This window comes from Manis javanica, chromosome 4 (assembly GCF_040802235.1).
Source record: "Manis javanica isolate MJ-LG chromosome 4, MJ_LKY, whole genome shotgun sequence".
Lineage (NCBI taxonomy): Eukaryota > Metazoa > Chordata > Mammalia > Pholidota > Manidae > Manis > Manis javanica.
The window spans coordinates 159,638,513-159,661,760 of record NC_133159.1 but is presented as its reverse complement, the minus strand read 5'-3'; the positions used below and the strand labels follow the sequence as shown (position 1 = coordinate 159,661,760).

At 50.2% G+C, this 23,248-nt stretch overlaps 1 protein-coding gene and 1 long non-coding RNA gene across 3 annotated transcripts; one reads left to right on the top strand and one right to left on the bottom strand.

The window, feature by feature from the left end:
• Positions 1 to 3,280: 3,280 nt before the first annotated feature.
• Positions 3,281 to 15,439, bottom strand: LOC140849130 (uncharacterized). 2 transcript variants are annotated; one of them, XR_012130759.1, is made up of 2 exons: positions 12,570 to 15,439; positions 3,281 to 11,941 (listed from the first exon to the last, which is right to left on the bottom strand). It is a non-coding gene; the product is annotated as an uncharacterized lncRNA (long non-coding RNA). The 2 variants fall into 2 exon arrangements; XR_012130760.1 differs by having other exon boundaries at positions 3,281 to 11,936.
• Positions 15,440 to 15,693: 254 nt separating this feature from the next.
• NR1D1 (nuclear receptor subfamily 1 group D member 1) lies at positions 15,694 to 23,000 on the top strand. The gene is made up of 8 exons (XM_017642478.3): positions 15,694 to 16,218; positions 18,859 to 19,200; positions 19,479 to 19,567; positions 19,672 to 19,816; positions 20,180 to 20,823; positions 21,133 to 21,318; positions 21,818 to 22,028; positions 22,670 to 23,000. The coding sequence occupies exons 1-8, from the start codon at positions 16,188 to 16,190 to the stop codon at positions 22,867 to 22,869; spliced, it is 1,848 nt and encodes a 615-aa protein (XP_017497967.1). The 5' UTR covers positions 15,694 to 16,187; the 3' UTR covers positions 22,870 to 23,000.
• Positions 23,001 to 23,248: the final 248 nt, after the last annotated feature.

The window sequence follows — 23,248 nt, the reverse complement described above, 5'->3', positions numbered from 1 at the left end:
CCTCTGGTTCCCAGAGGGAGGAAAATCCATGATGTCTGCTGCTGAGGGAGTTGTTACCACAACCTCCCTGGAATGTATTGACAACTACCAGCAGTTCTTCCCCAACGGCCATCTCCCCGGCCTTCTTAAGCCACTTCTAGCATCTTCTGGAGGTTCATGAAGGGTCGAAGGGAAGAAAATCAAGAAAGGGATTTTTACCTTTACCGGGAATAGGAATACTTCAGGGTATTCTATACTGAGCGCTTACGATCTCTCAGTGTTCATTGTGTGTGTGTGTGTCTTAATTTCTAGACAACTTCAGCCAACAAGTCCTCACATAATTCATGGTGGAAAAACTTTAAATAGTTTTAATTGATTGTTTTTCTTTTCTGTTGAAGGTTGGTTTGTTTTTTTTCCCTCAATCCATATGGAGATGACTAACATTCTTGGCCTAATGTGAAACCCTTTAATTAAACTGCCTCTTCCTTGTGGACCCAAAGCATGAAACACTGGGAATTTTAAACGAATGGGTGTAATGTGTTAAGAAGCTAAGAGAGCCCCAGCCCATTCCACCAGATTGTATGGCCACAGATCTGCAAAGGAAGTACTGGCTCTAGACTTTCAATACCATCTCTACAGTGACAACACCCAAATCTGTATCTTCTTCCTGGACTCATCCCCTAACTCCAAAATCGTATGTCCAACTAGGAGACCTTCCACTTGCATGTCAAATAGGCATTTCAAACTTAACATTTAGAAATCACACTCCTAGATTTCCACCATCCAAATCCTGCAGCTTCTACAACTTTCCTCTCATTCTCTCTCCCATATCCAATCAGTATTCAATCCCATTGCCCTTCAAAATATATATCCAGAATCACCCACCTTCGCTACACCTCCACAACTTCCACCTTGGTCAAAGCCATGATCATATCTCACTTTTTTTTTATTACTGTATCCTTGTAATTAGTCCCCCGGTTTCAACCTTTGCCTTCCACTCACTACTCAAGTCCCTCACAACACAGCAGCCATCGTGATCCTGATAAGAAGCAAGAGAAATCATGTTCTTTCTCTGCTCAAAACCCTCTCATGGCTTTCCATTGTACTTAGAATAAAAACAGAATCGTCATCATGGCCAATAAGATCTGGCCCTCTAGTACTGTTCTCTGACTTCAACTCCTGCTACTCTCTGCCTTATTCACTCCTCCTGCCACATCTGTCCCTTTACTTTCCTGCAAACACACCCACATGTGGCATGTGTCTGCTCTGGTCCTTTCACTTGCTGTTCCCTCCCCCAGGATCACTCTTCAGATATCGACATGCCTTCCTCTGTCACTTCCTTCAGCTCTTCACTAAATATATTTTCATCAGACCTCTGGCCACCCTGTGTAAACTCACTACCCCTTCCAAACTCCCTCTTCCCCTTTCTGTTTTATTAGTCTTCATAGTACTAACATATTTTACCTTGCTTAATGCCCTCCCACTAGAATGTAAGCTTCATGTTTTGTTCACTGCTGTATCCTCAGCACCTAGAACCATACCTGTTACAAAGTAGGCACTTAATAATTAGTCATTGAATGAGTAAGTAAACTGTTTAAATATGTTCAGAGAAAGCAACTACCCTTGCCCTTAACTTGGTTGAATGTAACAGTCATAAAACAATATAGTATAAGAAATAGTGAAACCTAGGAAAAAATAAAGTTGTCTAGGACCACAGAGAAGATAGAACATACTATCTGGAAGGTATTGAGGAAGTGGCAACTGAGGTGGGCCTAAAGGTTGAGGCCATAAGAGGACACTTCAAAAGGATGAGAATATTGCAAAGGCATGGGATAAAAAAGAAGGTTTTGGGGTAAATGGGAGAAGTTAGCTGGAGTTTAGCTTGGATAGGGGGGAGTATAGGGGACAAAGCCAGTAATGTGGGTTGAGACTAGATTATGAAGGTCTGAAGGTCCAGTTAAGGAATGGATAATTTGTCAGCGAAGGTGAAACTGAAAGATTTATAGCTAAGCCTGGAATGATAAGATTTGTGTTTTTGAAAGCTAACTTCAATATTTGTATTTTTTATGAAGCCAAGAGGCAAGCTTGAAGACTAGTCCAGGTGTGAGGAGTGGTTAATCTAAGGTACTAATGGTGTGGAAATTTGGAGAAATGGCAGGAGACTCACTAGTTATGAGCAAAGGCAGCAATCACAGTCCTACCGCGTACTAGCTATACATTACTTACCTCTCTATCCTGGTTTCCTCAGTTGCAAAATGACCCAAACAACAGGTTTATTGTGAAGATTAAATTAGTCCATGTAAAGTGTTTTTCATAGTGTGTGACACCTGGGACTACTTGAGAGTGTAGTTACCACATTATTATCAATTTACAGAATTTGTTGATCAACAGAAAGTGGGGAGGGAGTGGGGGAGAGAAAAGATCAAGATTTCTAAGGCTAGACAGATGGCAATATCATAAACAAATTGCGTATGTTTTCCTCACCAGACCAAGTAAGGTCCTGGACCAGCATCATCAGCATCACCTGGGAACTTGTTAGAAATGCAAATTATAAGGCCCCACTATAGACCTAATAAAAGAAAATTGGGGTAGGAATCAGCAGTGTTTTAACAAGTCCTCCAGGTGATTATGATGTATCTCAAGTTTGAACACCTGTCTTGCCTAAAGGTTTCAGCCCTGGGCAAATTCACTCTTGATTCGGTGAGACTGAAAAATGACAATGGAACGTTCTTGGGGTAAAAGGGTTTATACTCAACTTTATTCTCCCAGCAATGGCGGCGGGTCAAGTACTAGAATCCCATCCACCTCAGAGCTAGTCTGCATGCAGCAAGCTGGTCTCTGCCTCTGGGCCTCTCTGCCCCCACAGCCATCTCAGTCTCTGTCCTCAGACCTGCACCACTCCAGCGCCTCCTTGCCTGCAGCCCAGAGCACTGGGTGGAGCTCTTTATATAGAGTCAATTATAACATATTACCCACCTGTGTGTAGTGAGCAAGCTGACCAGGGTCAGGTGAGAATCCTGGCCATAGGAACTTCCATTTTCTCCACCACACCACTGCTTTGGAGTCTATGTTATGGATTGGCAGACCTATTCTTAAGGGCTAGATAGTAACTATTTTAGGCTTTGACAGCAATGGGGACTCTTGCACTATTCGACCCTGCCATTGTAGCCCAAAAGACAGTATGTAAACAAATAAGTGTGGCTCCTGGTAAGTGATAAAACTAGTGGTATGACCATACTAGAATGACAGGTGGGAGACTCAGTGAAAAGCAAAGGATCTAGTATGAGACTGCAAGCAGCAATCACTGTTCCACCATTTTATAAAATTTTATTTAGGGATACAAATTTGAATTAATAGTTTTCATGTGTTGTGAAGTACTTTGTGTATTTTTCAACTATTTTAAAATTCTAGCTTGTGGCACATACAAAAACAGGCATTGGGTTGGGTTTTGCACTCAGGCTGTAGTTTGCCTACCACTGGTCTAGAGTCCAATAGACCAAACTGAAGCCAATCTACAAAATGGAAAAAAAATGGCACTATATAGTACTCATGTATGTCAATGCAGGATGGTTTAGAACTAATATTTATTCTGAGATTACATGCTTCCAATTTTATGTGTTAAAATGCACTTTTCTTTGTGAAAATGATGGTGATAGTAAACCATATTTGGTGGTGGTAGTTTTTTAATGTCCCTGCCTGACAAAAAACTGGTGATCCTGTATCAGTCCCCCATTTTTTTTTTCTGGAATCTTTGTAACTCTGAAATCCAAAGTCTAGGATTTCACTGCTCCAAACTAAGTAAACATGCTTTTCTCCTCTAAAACCAAAAAGCTGAAATTTTTGGATTGGAGGTGTGATCTTGATTTTAATTCACAGGATGAGGTAGATAAACCACCATAAAACTGAACCCTGGAAAGAGAAGCTCTTCTGAGAAGGAAAGAGAATTCTTGGTTCTAAACCCTTCAGTTTTAAATTGTGGTAATCCCTGAACTAAGACATAAAGACAATATGAGAGTAAAGGCCAACAGGAGGAGGTGGGGCTGCTAGCTGTAAGGGAGCCTAGGAAAACCTTAGGACCCATAAATTAAGTCCCTAAACCATTCCCTATTGCCCTCTGGCTAAGGGTATGGACCGGAGTTAAAGCCAACACTTTCACCATTCCTCTGAGGCTTTTAGAAGGTTAATTCCATTTCCGTGACCTACATTCTTTGAAGGGAATGTCTATGGCTTGGAAGGAGCAGGTAACAAGCCCTTTTCATTACCTGAATGGGTCTTGGTTTCCCCACACCAGAAAGAAAACTGATATAAATCATCTTTAAAATTGAAATAATCACCTTTAAATAGTCCTTCCAGTTTAAAGACTGTATGAAGCTGTGTTTCCTAACAGTAGGGCAGAGCTAGGTAGTAAAATGAGACTTGTTTTGGCTTCTTCCAGGGAGTGAGGATTCATCTATGCGGCTTCCTGAGGCTCTTGGAAAGCTAAATAAAGACGGGTTGCGTGGCTGGCATTAGCCCAGCCCTACATGGCACCGAAATGAGACCCACAAGAGACCATGGGTAGAGAGATCACCTTTCCCTTCTTCGGGAAGCTGGGGGATGGAAGCCGGTATGCAGCCACGGTTCTGGCTCCGCAGCACCGCCGGCTCACAACTCTTTTCTGGCAGAAACCCCAACCAGCGTTCCAGACCTCCGCGAGCAGGATGCTCGTGTGCTGCTCCCCTTCCCCCCGCTGCCGGGGACCTCTCCAAGCGCAGGACGCACTCTCCTTGCTGCCTGTTTAAAAAAAACAGAATCACAACTCAAGGTTGGGCATTTTTCTCCCGTTTCCAGCCCCGCCAAAACTTTCAGTGGGCCCCGCCCACTCCACGTGGCCCTCCCTTCCCTGTCCCAGCAACCCTTGCGAGAACCCCCATACCACCCCCAACACGTGACCAATTGTTATGTTTCCTTCCTGGGGCTCCCTTTTCGCTGGCACCAACTAACGACTGAACAAAAGTGCCCCCTTCAGGGTGAGCGTGGGGCAGCAGCCTGGGGAGGAGAGGAAAGTTGAGGACTGTAGTACAATAGGGGAATGTGACTGCTTCAGCTTAAAATGATTTCATATCCACATAGCTCAATGGTTAATAACATTAAGGATCACACAAAAGATGAAAATTCAAAAAGGATATCATCAAAGAAAACTGCTTTGGGAGTGGAGTTGGGTAAAGCTTTAATCCCTAGCTACAAAGTTAGTTACCTCTGTTCCATTTCCCCTACTTTTTTAGTGATGTTGGCAGAGCTGTCTGAGATATTCAGATACCAAACAAGAACCAAGAGTTCTGTAATTATGGGTTGGATAATGGGAACATGGCCCCTCCTAGGGTGAGGGTTCTGCTTCTTGTCTCCTTCACCACCTTTCCTTCCCCAACAACACTGGAAGTAGTTCTCCTTCTTTGGGCTCATATTCCTTAAGATGACATAAAATATTTCCAGAACAGAGAAGAGAGTCTTCCTTCTTTCTCTCCATTGGGAAAAATTTCCCTGGACAGGAAAGCATAAGATCATGTTGGAGGAAGAGGGACTGGACAGGACAGCAAAATTAAGTCCAGTGGGAAGGCTTGATGTCCAGAACAAGGGGACTAACCAGGAAAATCTAGAAAACAGGTCAAGTGAAACCAAGCAGAGGGAACTGGTTTCTTTGGGGAAAATTCTGAGCTAGGTTTTGGCCATTTTCCTTCTTGTTCCCACATGAAATATGGTTGGGAGATTGGGTAGGGAATTAGAGTGAGGGAAGGTATGTTGTTGGAGGCTGACTGGAAGAAGGGGTTGTGCATCAGGCAGTGCTCAGAGAAGGAAGGGTAGGGAAGGATAAATTTAAAATCAGAATGATCACGGGACCATTTGCCCCATGAAAGTCATAGAGGTCATGAATAGTAGCCAGTCCAATAGCTACAAGTCCTGGAGCCCAAGGAGGGGGCCCTCATTGTAGCCAGGAAGCATACTACCCAGGAGCATGTTAAGGAGCAATCCATGCAAGGGAGGAGTCCCTGACAACTATTTTCAAGGGAAACAGCCCCAAAGCTATCAAGCTAGAGTATTAAGGATTAGGGACACTTGCTCTTCTGTAACTCGGCATTTGCCTGCACTCCCATTTCCACGTGCTATTGCCAGATTCCTGGGCCTAGTGGAAGAAAAGGGAGAGAGGCTGTGGTGGACAGACAGACGGAGACCCTTAAGGCTCCTCCAGCCCACTGCAGTTCCAGATTTTGGCCACTCGAGGTCTCCCGAGCTCAACCACAGCCCCAGAGTAAGGGAAGGAGAGAGAGAGAGAGAGAGAACCTCTAGAAAACTGTGGGATGTCATTGATGACTGTGAGCAGGGAGGTGACCTAGGGGTCATCTGCTCTGAAGCTGTAGACCCTTTGCGTGGTCGTTTGGAAGGCATTTAGCCTCAACTGTTCTCTCTAAAAGGGACTTGTGGCAGTGGAAACTAGCTCCCCACCTCTTAACCCTCACCCCATTCTCTGTGGTCATTTCCTCCACTGTGCATTTCCTTCTCCTCCCCTATCCTGGTGGTAGGAACACCACCACCCTCCCCCACCCTTTGGCCTGTCAGAGTCCTGAGGAATGCTCTCACCCTGGCTAGGTGCCAAGCTGCGGACTTCCTGGGCTTTGGGGTGGTGCTTGGTGGAGGGGAAGCCCTTTGGACAGGACAGCTACAAAGTCCTGAACAGCCTGTGTGCTCTGGAGGCTCACTCATGTTTGGTCTCTCTCTCTCTCTCTCTCTTTCTCCTCTTTCTGCTAAGCAAAAGGCTCATTTGTCATTCTCTGTTGCCACCACCTAATTTCCTTCCCCCACAATAGGATTTCTTTGCCAGGGCAAAATATACACACTCTGGAGCTGGTGGGCATCCCAAACACTGTGAGAGAGGGAAAGCACCTATTTCAGAACCTGCCTTCTCTGTTTCAGAAAGCTGTAGCTGGGAGGAGAGGTTCAGCTGCCAGGGACCTGAGGTAAGAGGTTTATTAGAGGTAATTCACCTGCCTTCTGGAGCCTTCTCAGAACTCTTGGGTCTAAGGAAGTACTTCAGTCTCTACATAGTGAAGCCTGGGAGTGGATTTCTGCGTATCTGACCACCTTCACTCAGCCTTAGCATGTCCCTGAAATAAATCAGCTGAAATCTGAACTCACGCGTCCACATCACTGCCAAGGAAATCTTTCCAGCTAACTGCAGCAGACTAACTTGCAGGGGTGGGTTCAGCAAGAATGAGGAGCAGACAGAAACCACTCCTGAATCTAATGAATAGAGAACAGATCTGTCAAGAGACCTCTGGCTCATATCCAAAGGGTCACTGCTCAGAATGTTTTTGCATTTGGGGATTGGAGAGTCTTCTGATATTGTCCACAAACGACAAAGTGAGAACTCAGTCCTGTGATGTCCCCTGCCTCACAGTCCCGTCCCTCAGTGCAACTTTTGCAGCTTGTCTCCCTGACGTCACCGTCTGTAGACCTGTGCCAGATTCCCAAGTTCCTATCTTGAAACTTCAGCCCCCACACTGAAGGCCTAGAGGAGAGAGCCAATGTAGGTCACTGAAGCTGAGCCTGCAGGGCCGTCTGCTCCTTGAACCTTGAGCCTTTTAGGCACAAAGAGAAAACCAGGCAGAGAAGTGAGAGAAACAGCTCTCTGAGAATCAGAAGAAAGCATTCCTGAAAAAGTTAAGCAGGGAGAGGCTGGGAGTCAACTGGTCACACCTGGGACCTCTGCTTCCTTAGGGGTACCTCTGCTGCTTAGGAGCTGCATGTGATGGAGGCGGGAAGGCCAAAAGAGGGGCTGAGCATGGCTCCAGGACTTGGTTTTTCCCCTAGACCCCCACCTTGCTCAATTGTCCATGTAAGGGAACTCTTCTGATTGGTGTCCATACCCCATTCTCCAGTCACTTAATTTCCAGGTTTGGGTTTCATTCTCAGGAGCCTTTGCGTTTTGCCTTAGCGTCCCTCTGCTTCCTGTGGTCAGTTTCTGGGTCTCAGGAAGCTGGAGTAGGCCAGGGTTACCTCCACCCTCCCCATTGAAAGACTTTTCCTGCTTGTTATCTGTTAAACTCATATTGCCCCCTGGGTACTTTCAGCCCTCTGGGACCTCATTCCTTTTCTTGGCTGTCCCTACCCCTGCCTCCAAGATCCCAAGGAGTGTGTGTTTATGTATGTGTGCATTGTGTTCATAGCTTCTTAGTTATGCATGGGGACTCAAGGACCTATGGCTGTCACTAGCTTGGGGTTCCCATAGCCAAAAAAATAGACAAGGGACCAATTTCCACCTCTAGCCTCAAAACAATTTAAACTTCTCTAATAGGAGTCTCAGGACAGGAAGAAAAGTAGGTAAGATGGAGACAGGATAAGTAATTGCAATCCTAGCCTTCTACTCATCCTTTCCTCATTTCCTTCCTTCCCCCTTTCAGATCTCAGCTACTCATTCTCCTACTACTCATTTACTCTCATTTCCAGAATCCTTGCACACAGTAGGCACTCAGTGAATGCTTTTTACACTGAGTCAAACTGAATCTGGCTTTGCTTTGTGGGATAAACTTTGAGATGAAGAAGCACAAAGAGGGAAGGTGGACATTCCCCAGATTCTGGGCTAGATTCTCCTACAGGACTGATTGCTAGGGAACAAAGAGCTTTGAGCAGTGATTCTCAGACTTCTGCATGAATCACCTGGACGGTTGCTTAAAACTCAGACTGCTGGACTCTACTACCAGTTTCTGATTCAATCAGCATGGGAATTTGCAAATTTTAATAGTTTCCCAGGTGATGCTGACCCCAAATCCCTGGACAAATCCTGGGATCACCAGTGGATCCCGAGAACCATTGTGTTAGGGAACCACAACCCCTCACCCTAATGCTCACCATGGGGACCTGGGTTGGTGAGAATTGGGAACACGTGACTCCTGCTCAGTCCTCCATCCCAACAGGTTCAGGGATCTAAGAAAGATAGGGCAAGCGGGAGCAGAAGTAGGTCTCTGTCTGATTATCCATCCTGTCTCTTTTTAAATAGTCCATTGACTCCATCCTTATTGAAAGTCACTTCCCAAAAACATGTTTTGCAGCAGCAAAGGAGCACTAGGAATTTCCTGTGGTGGAGCAGCGCCAGTGTAGGGAGGGGAGAGGCAGTGCTGAGCGAGCGCCTTCCCTTGGCTCGGGCAGGGCCACGTGCCCCACCCCCTCGCTTGCACATGTCTCTGCCGCCACTGCCGCAGCAGCCGGCCTGTTTATGAGCGAGTTGTTGTGGTAGAAATGGAGCAGCCTGCACATGCCCAGGCCATGTGACCCCAGCAGCCCGCGTGAGCCTTGAGCCGGCACAAACACACTCAGCCCTGTCCTCTGCTGGCCAGGGGAACAGGAGAAAAGATGGGGAAGGAGTGAAAGGGCAGTGGGCTCCCTTCTTGTCTCCTGGCTCTTTATACTGTTTCAGTCTCCTTTTGTCTCTCCGAGCCACCACCAGGGGAGCAAACACCCAGGAAGAAACGTGATTTTCCCAGGCATATTCTCCTCCCAGGCAGCATTTCCCCAGGCATATTCTCCTCCCAGGCAGCCCCTTGGCTTTTACAAAACCCAGAGCCCTAGGCCCTAAATAAAAAAAGGGCCTCCCCAAGCCAAGAACGCAAAATGGCCAGCCCCAGCCCTGGAATTACATGCTGATGTCAGCTCGGAGCCAAGACTTGGTTTCCCTGCAGCCTCGGCTCTCCACATCGGGCTACCTGGTCCCCTCTTTCTAGGAAGGATACCACACAGAGATTTAGCAAGTGCCCTTTCTAGCATTAAAACAAGGAGAGGTCAGTGACACAAAGCAAGGGCTCTTTCTGCAGCAGTGATCTGTGGGGTTAGGGATGGGAAGGGAAAGTCTGCCAATTGGGAATAGGGAGGAGCTGAGGGGAGGAAGAGGGGATCTGAAAGAACTACACACTAACCCTGGGCCAGCTGGAGAGCAAACATGGGTGTGAAAGACAAGCTCAGCCTCCATACCTCATGGAAGTGTCCCCTTCCAGCCCCATAGAATCCTACTCTCATCACTCTAACCCCAGACCCCCACTTCCAGCCCTCACCCCAGCCCCCTGCCTGTGACCCCATTTCTGAGCAGCCTGTTCCTCTTGCTGGGATGTGAGACTGTGCTGGAGTCAGGCGGACAGTAGGTTAGCAGGAACAAGCAAATGAAACGAGCACGACCCACATTTCCTCATCGCACCAAAACTTCGCAGATCCTGCATTGCAGAGCTAGCTTTTTTTTTTTTTCAATCTCAGCTGGGCCCCTACACACGTCTGTATTTTTGCAACCAGCACAGATTTTTTTTTCAGGGTGCAAACTGTGCATTCTGATGAGCCAAAGCTCCTTCCTGCCGCATTGAAAATCTCTTTGGCAAATTGCTTTTCCCCCACCACCAATTTAGAAGAAGGGGAGGGATCCCAAATTTGTGAAGTTGAATCCTCTCTCCTTTCACTGCCCCCTCCCCCAATATACTGCAGTCTTTCCAGCCTAACTAACAGCTGCAGACCAGGAAAGAGGGACGGGAGGAGGGAAAATAAGCCTTGTTTCTTCTTCTCATGCAGGCTGAGCTGGCAGGGCAGGGGTGCTTTTTTTCCTGGACAGCCCATTTCCCTCCCCATCCCAGCCAGTGTTTATGTAAGCCTCCCAGAAGCTACACAAGGCTCCTGATGCCTGCACATGCTGTGGCTCCTCTGAGGTCCATCCTGCTCACGAGGATTGTCATGAGCCTCTGGCCTCTGCGGGCAGCTGCAGAGAGATCCACTGAGGCCCAAGGAATGGGGAGACCCTGTATAAGGAGACGGTTTGAGATAGAAATTGGGGTAAGGGGTGGAGGTAGGCAGGCACACAGGCATCCTTCCACCACTCCCCACACACATTCCCCTGCATCTCAGTGCTACAAAGGCTCACAGACAGCCAACAGACAGGTTAAGAACCTGGAAGATGACACCAGTGGGTTCCAGCAGCAGCATAGCAAAAAGTGGCCTTGGCGTAGCATGTGCTGTATGCCACCACACCCCAACCCAGGAGGAAGAACCCCTGCCAGAAAGAGGGCAATCTGGGGCTTAGTTTTCCACTGCCAAGGACAATCCATGCCATCTCCCAGATCTTGTGTTGTGCATGGGATCCTAGGCTCTGAAAGGGGGACCCTCCTTCAGGTTCCCTAAAACACCTGCCAATGAAGCATTGGCCCAGGATGGTGTGTGGCTTTCAAAGGGCTATTTTTAGAGGTGCACGTTGCTCAAAGAGGTAAATAGGGAAGCAGGATGTTGTTTCCTTAGGGCTTTTTATACAACTTATGTCTTTTGTGGCTTTCCACACTTTCATTGAACCAATCGGTTAATATGTCCCCTGAAAGGAAGCAGCACAGTGTTTTAAAGGGCCCTGACCTACCAGTTGCACATCCCAAAGTTAGAGGGCTAGGGGAGAACAGAGATCAGATGCCTGCTTCAGTTTCTCACCTCTGTGGCAATCCATGTGGAAATTTATGTTTGTAGCCCCCCGTTCTGGCCCCCTTTGACCTTTACAACCAACCACACAGGAGAATGTGGGAGGGAGAGAGGGAAGAGTTTAAGGGAGGAGGAAGTGGGGTTGGAGTTAAAAGAGGGCTTATGGGAAGCTGAGGTATTTGTGGGGACTGGAGCAGCGTGCTTCAGGCTTCTCTTGGTGACACACCTCACTTCCAAGCACCAGCTCAGGAAACACCAAGGTGAGCTCACAGCTCAGACATTCCACCAGAATAATCATTCTCTCCAGGAAGGGCAGTGTTTCTAGTGGAAAGAGTTTTATACTCAGGCCTGGGGTTGAATTCCCAACATTTCCATTTTCATTGTGACGTTGATAGTAGTAGTTCTGAGAGGTAGCAGGGGGAGCTTTAGCCCTTCCCCAAACTTCCATCAACTCCACCATTTTTGATGTGACATCTTCTCAATCTTAAATGCTTCACTTCCAATACAAAGATAAATAAAAGACAAATATATTTTCAGTATAAGACAAAATCGCCTAGTCTCTGTACTATCTTGGGTAAATTAATAAACATCTCTAAGTCTCAGATTCTGTCTCTAAAATGAGATCTACAGCATAGGGTTGTTGTGGATATTAAATGAGATAGTGTGTATAAGGCACTTGGCACAGTGCCCAACATACAGTAGGAACTTAATACATATTTACTATTTCCTTTTCTTGGAAAAGGGAATAGTAAGGTAAACATAGACTCTGAGGCAAAACATATCCACGAAGCCCAGCATTGGATCATGCTTTACCTTCTCTTTCTCTATCTCCCCCAAAGATAAAATTTAGCATAGACTCTGACCCTCATGTTCTTGAAGTTTCCCCAAGACGTCAAAGCTGTGAGTGGGTTAGGAAAGATAGTTGGGCCTTTTAGAGACTAGGAAGAAGATGTAGAAGGGTAGAGAATGAGTCTCTCCCAGGCACATGGCTGGTTCCTTGATTTGGGGGCATCCCACAAGTTTCTATCCAGGTTTACATTACTTGGGAAGGCAGGTTTTCCCCTGGGCAGTGGCTCGCTTTGTGAGAAAGAAGAGGGAAGGGAAGGTATCTACTAAAGTCTGACCTGGTTTCCAGCAAGGACTCATCTTCAGTCAGTCAGTCAAGCAGTAGGCCCAAGATTTGGGCTGCCCAGGATTTTCCCAGGGTGTTACCCTGTTACCCCAAACAACCTACTGGCAAGGAATACAGATCTTGGATCAAACACCCACACCCACATGTACTCACACATGAAGCCTCTCATATAATCACATGCACACTCTGACCAGAACTAGAGTTCTCAATCCCTTCCTCCCTCTGTTTTATCTCTGCTGTTCTCTCCAGTCCACAGAAATCCAGGAGTATTAGACATATTTGAAAACACACACACACACACACACACACACAGGATTCAACCCTACGCCTAAATGCTGAGAATCCCAGATGCTGAGGAATCTGAATAGAAGTGTGTAAAACATGGAGCCAGAGCTATGCCTTGCTGTGCCAGGTCTTCTATGTGCATCTATTCCACATGGTTCCAATCTGAGCACTGCTCATGAGGAGTCCAGTTCTTTCTTGGGATGAATTTGGCTGTGGGAGGGATGGTTATGTGTGTGTATTTGTGTGTAGAAGTGAACTGGAATGTCCAGCTGGCAGGAGGGTGGGAGGCTGTGTTGAGAGGCACCTACTGTCTTAAGTTCAAGGTTGAAGTCAAAGAGGGGCCAAAGTTAGATTTTACTCCAGGTCCAAAAAGCTAGAAAACTCAACCTTTTCTCCCGCCCTTTGATGGCTCTGGATCCCATAGTTTCTGTACTTCTCCCAGCAGCTATTGGCAGAGACAGGAACAGGGTGGAGAGACTAGAAGTTTCTGGAGTCGAGAGAGTTCTGCCTCTTTTTTCTTCTGTATCCTTCTCTCCAGTTGTAGAAGGAAGATGTATACCTTCTCTCCAGTTGTTAAGAGAAAAGAAGGGGCCCTATTAAGAAGTGCAGAGGAAGGAGGGGATAGAGGTAACTCCCCTCCTTTTCCTCCTCCCTCCCAGTCTCTGCCTTCATACTTCAGATAGACTGCAAAACAACCCAGCTTTGTGCCAAGAGCTAGGCTGACTGAATTTCAGCACTCCCTGCTTCTGCTTCCTCTTCCCTCTCACTGGCTGCAAACTTGGGGATGGAGTCTTGATCACGGGCCCTTCCCCTGTAGGGGAAAAGACCAGCAAGTAGACTGGGGTGGGCAGGATCACCACAGCAACAGACAGAGCTGTGGGCGTTAAGGAGGGTCCAGGACCACTAAAGGGAGTGTGCCAGTGGTGGTGCTGGGGCCAGTGGGGAGCTGCAGGTCATGCCAAGCTCCCCTAGTGTGAGAAGAGCTCTGGCAGATGCATGGGCTCTCAACCTGGCTCTGATGAAGAGTCAGGACGGGCACAGAGAGCATGCAGTATTGTACATGGCAGCTCACCTCCCAGCTTTCCCTCCAGAGCACGGAGAGAGGAGGGAGAGGGGGTGGAGGCTGAGTTCAGAACCCAGTTTTCCTGAAAAGCCTCTTTCCTTGTTTGTCCTGGCCCCTCCCAGTACCTCCCACGCTCTGCTGCAGCTTCCCAGCTCTGGGCCAACTAGCTAGGAGAGGCCAGGAAGAGCCCACTGCCCTCCCTCTCCCTCTCTTCTTGGGGACGGGGAATAAAGCTAAAGCCCAGGGCATCCCAGGGAGCCCATCCTCTCCTGGGAGTCAGGGGGTCAGTGGTCAAGATAGCTACCCAGCCACCCCCACTTCAGTCAACATTATGGTCTTTTCAGCTACTCACTTCCTTACTGCCCAGCTTACTCTGTCCTTTTGCCCACAATCTTCCTTTTCTCTACCTCTTTGGTGGCTGTCACATTTCTAGGCATCCATCAGTGCTGCCCTGGTTGCTGCCTGGGAACAAGTAGAGAAGGGCTTTCTGTACAGAACCCCCTGCCCTCCCAGAGGCACTGGGACTGAGGAGGAACAGGCAGGAAGCAGCAGGTGGCCCAGGCTCACCTGACTTCCATCTCTCCCCACAATGCAATCCTCAAATGGGACAGACCTCTACCTGAGACCCATTTTCACCAAGAGGGCAATTGCTGCTCTGAAAGGAGATGCCGTATGTTTCCAAACCCTGTTCAGTGTTTCACTTGTGCATCTGCCCATTTCCCTGATGACACTAGGAATGCATGTCTAACTTCGGGCCAGTAACTTCTTCTAAATCTCATTTTCGTCATCTGTGAAGGAGAGAGGACTAAGATGATCTTTGTGTTCCCTTCTAAGTTACCTTTTGTAGAATTCGCAGCTACTCTCAAGTACTGGGGGTGGTGTGTATGTGGGAGATGGTATCACTCTGCCCCCAGATCCCTGCCTCACCTCTAGCCCCATTACTTTACGGCTTCAAAGCACTTTCATCATAAAGTTCCCCTCCCCTGTTTTTTTTATTTCCCAGACAAAGGGAAATGACTCACCTCAAAGTCACCTCGAGTGAGTGGGGTGGTGTCATACAGGCAAACAGGGAGTCCCTAAGGACATCCTCACCCCCATGGCAACCCCTTTCCCTAGGGGTGTTCTCCCGAAGGGGAGTATAAGGGAAAAGGGGTCATTTTTCCTTTGGTTTCAGGACTTAGCCCTGAAGCAGAAGTTCAGCTTAAGCTCCTGACTGGGGGATTAAGCTCCCTTCCCTACTGGTCATCTCTCATTTTGTCACCAGTAACCTCAAGGCGAGGTCAGTCCTGCAATCACGTGAAGCCCTCACGTTTGCAAGGTTTGCAGAAAAGGCCCATTAACTTTGATCTCCAGGGAACAGCCCAGTTTGTCAATTCCTTCCCAGGAATTCACATGCCTCTGCCATACAGGCTTTCCAAACACGCCACCGTGACTCTTCAGCGCACCCCACCCTACCCCGTTCTCAGCTCCCTTCGGGCCCCAGTCACAGCTTCTGCCAAGCGGAAAGGGGGAAATATACGCAGTCCGCCTGTTTTGCCAGTGGACTACAAATCCCGGCAGTCTTGGCGTTACGCAGGCGCACAGAGCTCAACGTGCCTGCTGCTGGAAAAGTGTGTCACTGGGGCACGAGGCGCTCCCTGGGATCACATGGTACCTGCTCCAGTGCCGCGTGCGGCCCGGGAACCCTGGGTTGCTGGCGCCTGCGCAGAGCCCTCTGTCCCAGGAAAAAAGGCTGGGGCAAAAGGCGGCTGAGATTGGCAGAGTGAAATATTGCTGCCGAGGGAACGTAGCAGGGCACAAGTCTCTCTTCTTTGCGCCTGGGTGCCCCGTTTCTCCCCATCACCTACTTACTTGCTGACTGCAACCTCTCTCCCTGTGGGACTTTTGCACCGGCAGCTCTAGATTCGCTACCCTGCAGCGCTGTGGAGTCTTCAGGCAGTGACATCCCGTGCACTGCAGAGACCCGACCTTCCTTGCTTCCTTTTAGCCAGAACAACTTTAGGCGATTCCCCTTCCTCCTCCCCCATACTCTTTTTGCCCTTCTCATGCAAATCAGACCTCGGTTACTTCAGCGTCCTACCCTTGTGCAGGGCTGCAGTTCGACCACCACAAGACCTTACTGCAGGGTGCCTCGGATCCTGATCGTGAGCCGAGGGGTCCAGTCCTCACCCTCAGCCAGTGCCAAGGGGGCGAAAGCGGCAATTGCAGCCTCCAGTTTGTGTCAAGGTCCAGTTTGAATGACCGCCCTCAGCTGGTGAAGACATGACGACCCTGGACTCCAACAACAACACAGGTACTGAGATTCCTTTTACTATCATCATCCTCCCTCTGTCACTGTCCCCTCACTTCCATCTATGTCTTAGAACAAGAGGAACTTTGTAAGGTACTGGGAACTCCCTCCTTCCGTAGATTTGCTAACATGATGGGGATCATAGGCTGGAATTTCCAAAGCGGGTTGTTCAGCCTGGGAATGCGCCAGGAGGCTCCCCACCGCCACCCCTGAGTCCCAGTGCTTCTTTTAGCCGAAGCACTCAGATCCTGGGGAGAAGGAAACGTTGAGCGGGTACGTATGGTGAGAGAAACAGTTTAGAGGGGCTGGGAGCTTTTTAACAGTGCCCCCAAACGCCCCCATCTGTCCATCCCCTGCAGTGTGGCATGCCTGGCCTTCTCGGAAAGAGAATCCCTCTTTCCTCTCTTCCTCTTTCCCTAGTTTCCGCAGGCTCGAGGGAGCCTGAGAAGCCGTGAGGCGATCGGGGCTCCAGGTAGATGGGGCCTGGGGTAGGGTCGAATCTCCCTGGGGAATCCTCAGGGCGCGGCACCTGTGGAGCCGGGAGAGTGGTGCTTGGCCCCAGGGAGGACACCCACGGCACCCGGCCTGCCGGGAGGGCTCACATGGCTGCGGAGCCGAGCCCACGTGCTGCGTTTGTTTTCATTCAGTAGAAGCCGCGGCCGCCACCCCATTGGTGGTTGCCTCTCGGCCCCGTTACATAATGAGCTCCGCCCCCCAGGTCGCCCGGGCAACGCGTGTTCCCATCTCTCCTCCAGTCGGTTCTTCTAGCTTAGCTCGCGGTTGCGGCCCGGCCCAGGATCCGGACGCTGGGGCGGGGCGGGGGCGGGGCTGCTGCTGCGGATTGACGGGAAACAGAGAGGGCGGGGCCTCGAGTTCCGGGGTTCCTCGTTGGGGATCCACGTGCAAGAAGCACACGTGGAGCTGGTACGTGAGGCCGGCTGAGGCCCGGCTCCCGCCCCGCCCCGCTGAGATCTGGGTGAAGCTGGGCTGACTCACCGCACCCGCCTGCCTCCTTTTCCTGTCAGCCTGCCGGGCACCCCCTCCTCCCTATCACCAAGCGGAGTAAGATGGAGCCATCCCTAACCTCTCATGGCCTCATGTTTACACTCCTCAAAGGGACCTCACATCTAGCCACCTTCTCCTCATTCCTTTCTTCTTTATTCTGTTTGCACCTACTTCACTGTACTGCTTTTAGACTCAGCTTCTCCATATTCCAAATTCTTTCTGTTCTCCAAACATCTTAGTCCTGCAAACACTGCCCTCCCCCCACCACCAAACAAGCTGCAGTTTGCCTCCTAAGGGACTTCCCCCAAACAGCTACATTCCAGAATCACAGCTGAACGGATATTAACTCTGTTTCACCTTTTTTTTTTTTTTTCACAGAAAGGTAAACAGACGCAGAGAGGGGAGTTGATTTCCTTTAGGTGGTGATAGATGTAGATCTAAAGCCAGACTCTTTTGAGCATGCCCCTCACTTCCAAGTTGGAAGTCTCTTCGAATGAAGGTCTTACTCCCCTTCTGGGGTTGGGTGAACTAGGTCAAGTTCATCTGCCACCTAATGAATATCCCATGTCCCCACCTCAGTTCTGAAACTGTAGAGGCTGATCTGTTGTGCAACTGCTTTACAGGGAGCTGGGTTCACCCTGACCAACCTTGAGCTATTTTAGGGTTGCCCTGCCCAGCTTAGTGTATGTCAGTGGGTGAGCAAGACATGTGCTTCTGGAGGCAGGTGGTGTGGCCTGTGTCAATTCACATGTGTCCTGCAATCCTCCCTTTTCCCACCCCACCCTTGGTGGGCCAAGTTAGGTGCTTGGGAAAGGTGTGGCAGGTAGGTCACCTTTTTCTCCTTTTAATACCATGGGAACATGGCCACCTAGTTGGTAGTATAACCAGAAGGCTGAAGTCCCTGAATGGCCAGAGAGCCAGGGTCATTGCCACCAGGCTGAGAGATCTGGAAGGGGGAATTTCAAAGCCCTAGGTTGGACAATTTGTCCTTTGTGTCCACCTCCTGCAACTTGCACTGTTAAGTCTTTCCTGGATCAGAGGGAGGGTCCACTTTGACTCTTGCTCTTAGAGGTGAGGGGAACCAGGGTAGGCAGATTTTCAGTACTTTCAGGACCTTAGGAGAATACATCTTCTAGTTTTGAGAAATCTGTCTTGCTTTTGTAAGATCTTGACTTTCCTCATGGCTGGCTAGCTGGCCCTCTGTGGTCTCATCCCTGGAATGGTCTTGGTGTTAAAATCAACAGCTTTTTTTTTTTTTTTTTTTAAGACTGGCCATTATGAACGGGTCTCAGCTGCTCGTCCCATCCTGAATTCTGCCACAGACAACAAAGTCATTAGCTGCAGTGCATACACCCCAGGAAGGTGTCCAGGGCAGGGGGTTATGTATATGAGATGCCCACAGAGGTCATGTCACTAGGGAGGCATCTCACACAAGGCAGAAGCTGAATGTACCCTGCAAAGGGTCATGAGTGAGGGAGTTGCTCATTGTGGCTCTTCTGGGGACTGCAAGATGTGGTTCCACATGGTTAACTTCTGAGCATCCAGCAATGTTTCGGGGAGACAGGTGGGGATGAGCAGAGTCCTAGGACCAAAGATACATGGTCGCTGACACTCCTTTTCCTTGTGTTCTCCTGCCAGGTGGTGTCATCACGTACATTGGCTCCAGCAGCTCCTCTCCAAGCCGCACCAGCCCTGAGTCCCTCTACAGTGACAGCTCAAATGGCAGCTTCCAGTCCCTGACCCAAGGTTGCCCTGCCTACTTCCCACCATCGCCCACTGGCTCCCTCACCCAGGACCCAGCTCGCTCCTTTGGGAGCATTCCACCCAGCTTGAGTGATGATAGCTCCCCTTCTTCGACATCTTCTTCATCGTCATCCTCCTCTTCCTCTTTCTATAATGGGAGCCCTCCAGGGGGTCTGCAAGTGGCTCTGGAAGACAGCAGTCGAGTGTCTCCCAGTAAGAGTGCCAGTAACATCACTAGTGAGTATATTTCCAACTGATTGGAGGGAAGGGAAGGCAGCCAGGCCTAGGTTGAGAGTTGGTGTTCACGTGACAGTTATCCCAGGGCCTACCGTGGCCCCAGGGATTTCTGCTAGAATTGCACCAATTGATGTCTGTCTGGCCCAGTCTGGTCATTCAGGTGCCCCCTATACTGGAGCTCCTCCCTAGCTTTCCCCCAGAATCTGCAGCCCAGAAGACCTTCATATCCCTGACCACGCATATAGTCCTGCTCACCCACTGCCCCTCTCTTCCTTCAGAGCTGAACGGCATGGTGCTGCTGTGTAAAGTGTGTGGGGATGTTGCTTCGGGCTTCCACTATGGCGTGCACGCCTGTGAGGGCTGCAAGGTGAGGCAGTTTGGGAGTGAGGGCAGGGGGCAGGTGACCTCCTCCCCCAGGACATAGAGACCCAGCCTAGACAGAGATGCTCACTAGCCACCCCTGCCCCCCAGGGCTTTTTCCGTCGGAGCATCCAGCAGAACATCCAGTACAAAAGGTGTCTGAAAAATGAGAACTGCTCCATCGTCAGAATCAATCGCAACCGCTGCCAGCAGTGTCGCTTCAAAAAGTGTCTCTCCGTGGGCATGTCTCGAGATGGTGAGGCAGCACTATTGCTTCACAGCATCCCCAAGCCCTCCCCCTTCCTACCACCCAAAGTTTCTGAATTAATCCCTCCCTTTCAAAAAAGTCCCAAACCGAGACACATCATGCTGTCTCATTTGCATAGGGGCACCCATATTCATCCTCTTGGGTAAACACACATTTCTTTCCCATTAGTGCCTTTGTCACTCCAACCACAATCCCTACTTGGAAAACCTCCTCAATAGGCGTGGCCCTGCCAGTTTTAGTTTTGATGTGGAACCCCAAGCCTTCAGGGTCTTGCCCTTCAGGAGGAAGGAAGGAAGAGAAGCATGTGAGTGTGTATGAGAACTTCCTGACATGGCTCTCATCCTGTCACAGCTGTGCGTTTTGGGCGCATCCCCAAACGAGAGAAGCAGCGGATGCTCGCCGAAATGCAGAGTGCCATGAACTTGGCCAACAATCAGTTGAGCAGCCAGTGCTTGCTGGAGACTGCACCTACCCAGCACCCAACTCCAGGCCCCATGGGCCCCTCACCACCTCCAGCTCCAACCCCTTCACCCCTGGTGGGCTTCTCCCAGTTCCCACAACAACTGACACCTCCCCGATCCCCAAGTCCGGAGCCTACAGTAGAGGATGTGATATCCCAGGTGGCTCGGGCTCACCGAGAGATCTTCACTTATGCACATGACAAGCTGGGCACCTCACCTGGCAACTTCAATGCCAACCATGCATCGGGTACCCCTCCGGCCACCACTCCACATTGCTGGGAAAATCAGGGCTGCCCGCCTGCCCCCAATGACAACAATGTCATGGCTGCCCAGCGTCATAATGAGGCCCTGAATGGCTTACGCCAGCCTCCCTCCTCCTATCCTCCGGCCTGGCACCCTGCCCCTGCCCACCACAGCTGTCAGCAGCCCAACAGCAATGGGCACCGTCTGTGCCCCACCCACGTGTATCCCGCCCCGGAAGGCGAAGCACCTGCCAACAGTTCACGGCAGGGCAACTCCAGGAATGTTCTGCTGGTGAGGGCACTGGGGGTGAGGGGGGCAGGGGGCCTGGGAGAATGAATTTAGTATAGGGCAGCTGGGTGTGCCCAGAGGCTAATGCAGGGATATCCTCTTCCCAGGGGAGGATGCTCAGCCCTACAGTAAGGGCTCTGCCTGGGAATCCCTGATCTCTACCTGGCCCCTGATTGCCACTTAACCTGACAGACCCATCTTCCAGGGCCACATCTCCTCATCCAGGCAGAATCTGGGGCCCAGCCCTGCTGGGGGAGCCCATCTGAGCCAGCCCAACTGATATTCTCCTCCTCAAATCTCTTCCTCTTCCAGGCATGTCCCATGAACATGTACCCGCACGGACGCAGTGGGCGAACTGTACAAGAGATCTGGGAAGATTTCTCCATGAGCTTCACACCTGCTGTGCGGGAAGTGGTAGAGTTTGCCAAGCACATCCCCGGCTTCCGTGATCTTTCTCAGCATGACCAGGTCACCCTCCTTAAGGCTGGCACCTTTGAGGTGAGTGACTCTCTGTGCTCCCTGCTCTTGACTTTGGGAAGGATCCAGCAGCAGGCTTGGCATCTGGGGTAGGCAGGGGCTCTGAAAGACTTTGGAACCCAGCATCTTTGTCCTTGCAGACTGACTGATGAAGGGGGGTACAAAATTCCTCCCACTCCTGGCTCAGGACATTTGGGATGTCTGTCATCTCAGCTGGGGTCTAATCACAACCCATTACCTTAAACTAGCCCACAGGGTACATTGCTACCCCCATTCTAGACATGAGGCAATAAACTTTGGCAAACTTTTGTGACTTTGCCCAATGTCATAGGTAGTGACAAAGTTGAGACTTAGATCCAGGCCTGCTAGATTCTAAAGCCAGTGGGATGTTTCCCATCCTTCCACCTGTTCCTCAGATACTACCCCAACTCTTCACTGAGAGATCTAAGTCAGAACACCATAGGGGGGATTTGGCAACTGCTCCTCCCACCTACCCAGGATGATTGACCCTCGCCTTTAGGTGCTGATGGTGCGCTTTGCATCACTGTTCAACGTGAAGGATCAGACAGTGATGTTCCTGAGCCGCACCACCTACAGCCTGCAGGAGCTCGGCGCCATGGGCATGGGGGACCTGCTCAATGCCATGTTCGACTTCAGTGAGAAGCTCAACTCCCTGGCGCTTACCGAGGAAGAGCTGGGCCTCTTCACCGCGGTGGTGCTCGTCTCTGCAGGTAGGTCAAGCTCTCGCCTGAGCCTGACCTGGGGGAGGAGGCGGACGCAGTTCAATTCAACACACCTTTTATGGAGTACCTACTCTATGCCAGGCCCAGCACTGGGCACTGGGGATACAGACATGATTCAGACACATCTAGCTTGGGAGACAAGACTCATGCCCAACTAATTATAAAACAGTGAGATAAGTGTCACAGTGGAAGCATGAACCAAAGGCTTTGGAAGCACAGACAACTATTTCTGCCCGGGGGAGCTGGGGAAGGAGGTGACACTTGAGTGGGGCCTCAAAGGACAAGTAAGATATTGCCAGGCAGAGAGAGGGGGAAGGGCATCCCAGGCAGAGGGAACTACAGAGCAAAAAGCAAGGGAGCTTGGACATGTTTGGCCTGCTCTGGGCAGGAGAGTGGCCTTGTGGGGTGAGAGGTGACCAGCCTTGCTGAGCCTGTGCTCCCAGCTCTCAGGCCCCTCCTGCTTTTGGGACAGAGGCCTGGGAGAAGGAGTTGTGCGCCCCCTCCTTCGCCATCAGCCCTCTGAGGGGCCTCGGGGAGAGGCTGTATTGCCCGCCACGTCCTCGCAGACCTCCGGTTCCTCGTCAGAGGAGCTCAGGGAGCCTGCCTCACTGCTGTCGTCTTCCCCACAGACCGCTCGGGCATGGAGAATTCCGCTTCGGTGGAGCAGCTCCAGGAGACGCTGCTGCGGGCTCTTCGGGCTCTGGTGCTGAAGAACCGGCCCTCGGAGACTTCCCGCTTCACCAAGCTGCTGCTCAAGCTGCCGGACCTGCGGACCCTGAACAACATGCATTCCGAGAAGCTGCTGTCCTTCCGGGTGGACGCCCAGTGACCCGCCCGGCCGGCCTTCTGCCGCTGCCCCCTTGTACAGAATCGAACTCTGCACTTCTCTCTCCTTTACGAGACGAAAAGGAAAAGCAAACCAGAATCTTATTTATATTGTTATAAAATATTCCAAGATGAGCCTCTGGCCCCCCCGAGCCTTCTTGTAAATAACTGCCCCCCTCCCCCATCACTGAACCTCCCCGTCCTCCCCTATTTAAACCACTCTCTCCCCCACCTGACTCTCCAGCCCCCCAGTTTGTTCTGTTACTGTCTCAAATCCAATAGTTCACAGCTGAGCTGGCTTCTGTGGTGTGTGCTCGTTTGGGGGATGGGATGGAAATACTGCCAGGGCTGGGGGCACACCTCTCCATCTGGTCAGTTTGTGG

Excerpts from the sequence above, each read along its gene's own strand:
- NR1D1 (XM_017642478.3), top strand. The coding sequence starts at position 16,188 with ATGACGACCCTGGACTCCAACAACAACACAG. Across the intron at positions 19,201-19,478 it reads GAGTGCCAGTAACATCACTA|AGCTGAACGGCATGGTGCTG; the intron begins GTGAGTATATTT and ends CTCTTCCTTCAG. Across the intron at positions 21,319-21,817 it reads TTAAGGCTGGCACCTTTGAG|GTGCTGATGGTGCGCTTTGC; the intron begins GTGAGTGACTCT and ends CCTCGCCTTTAG.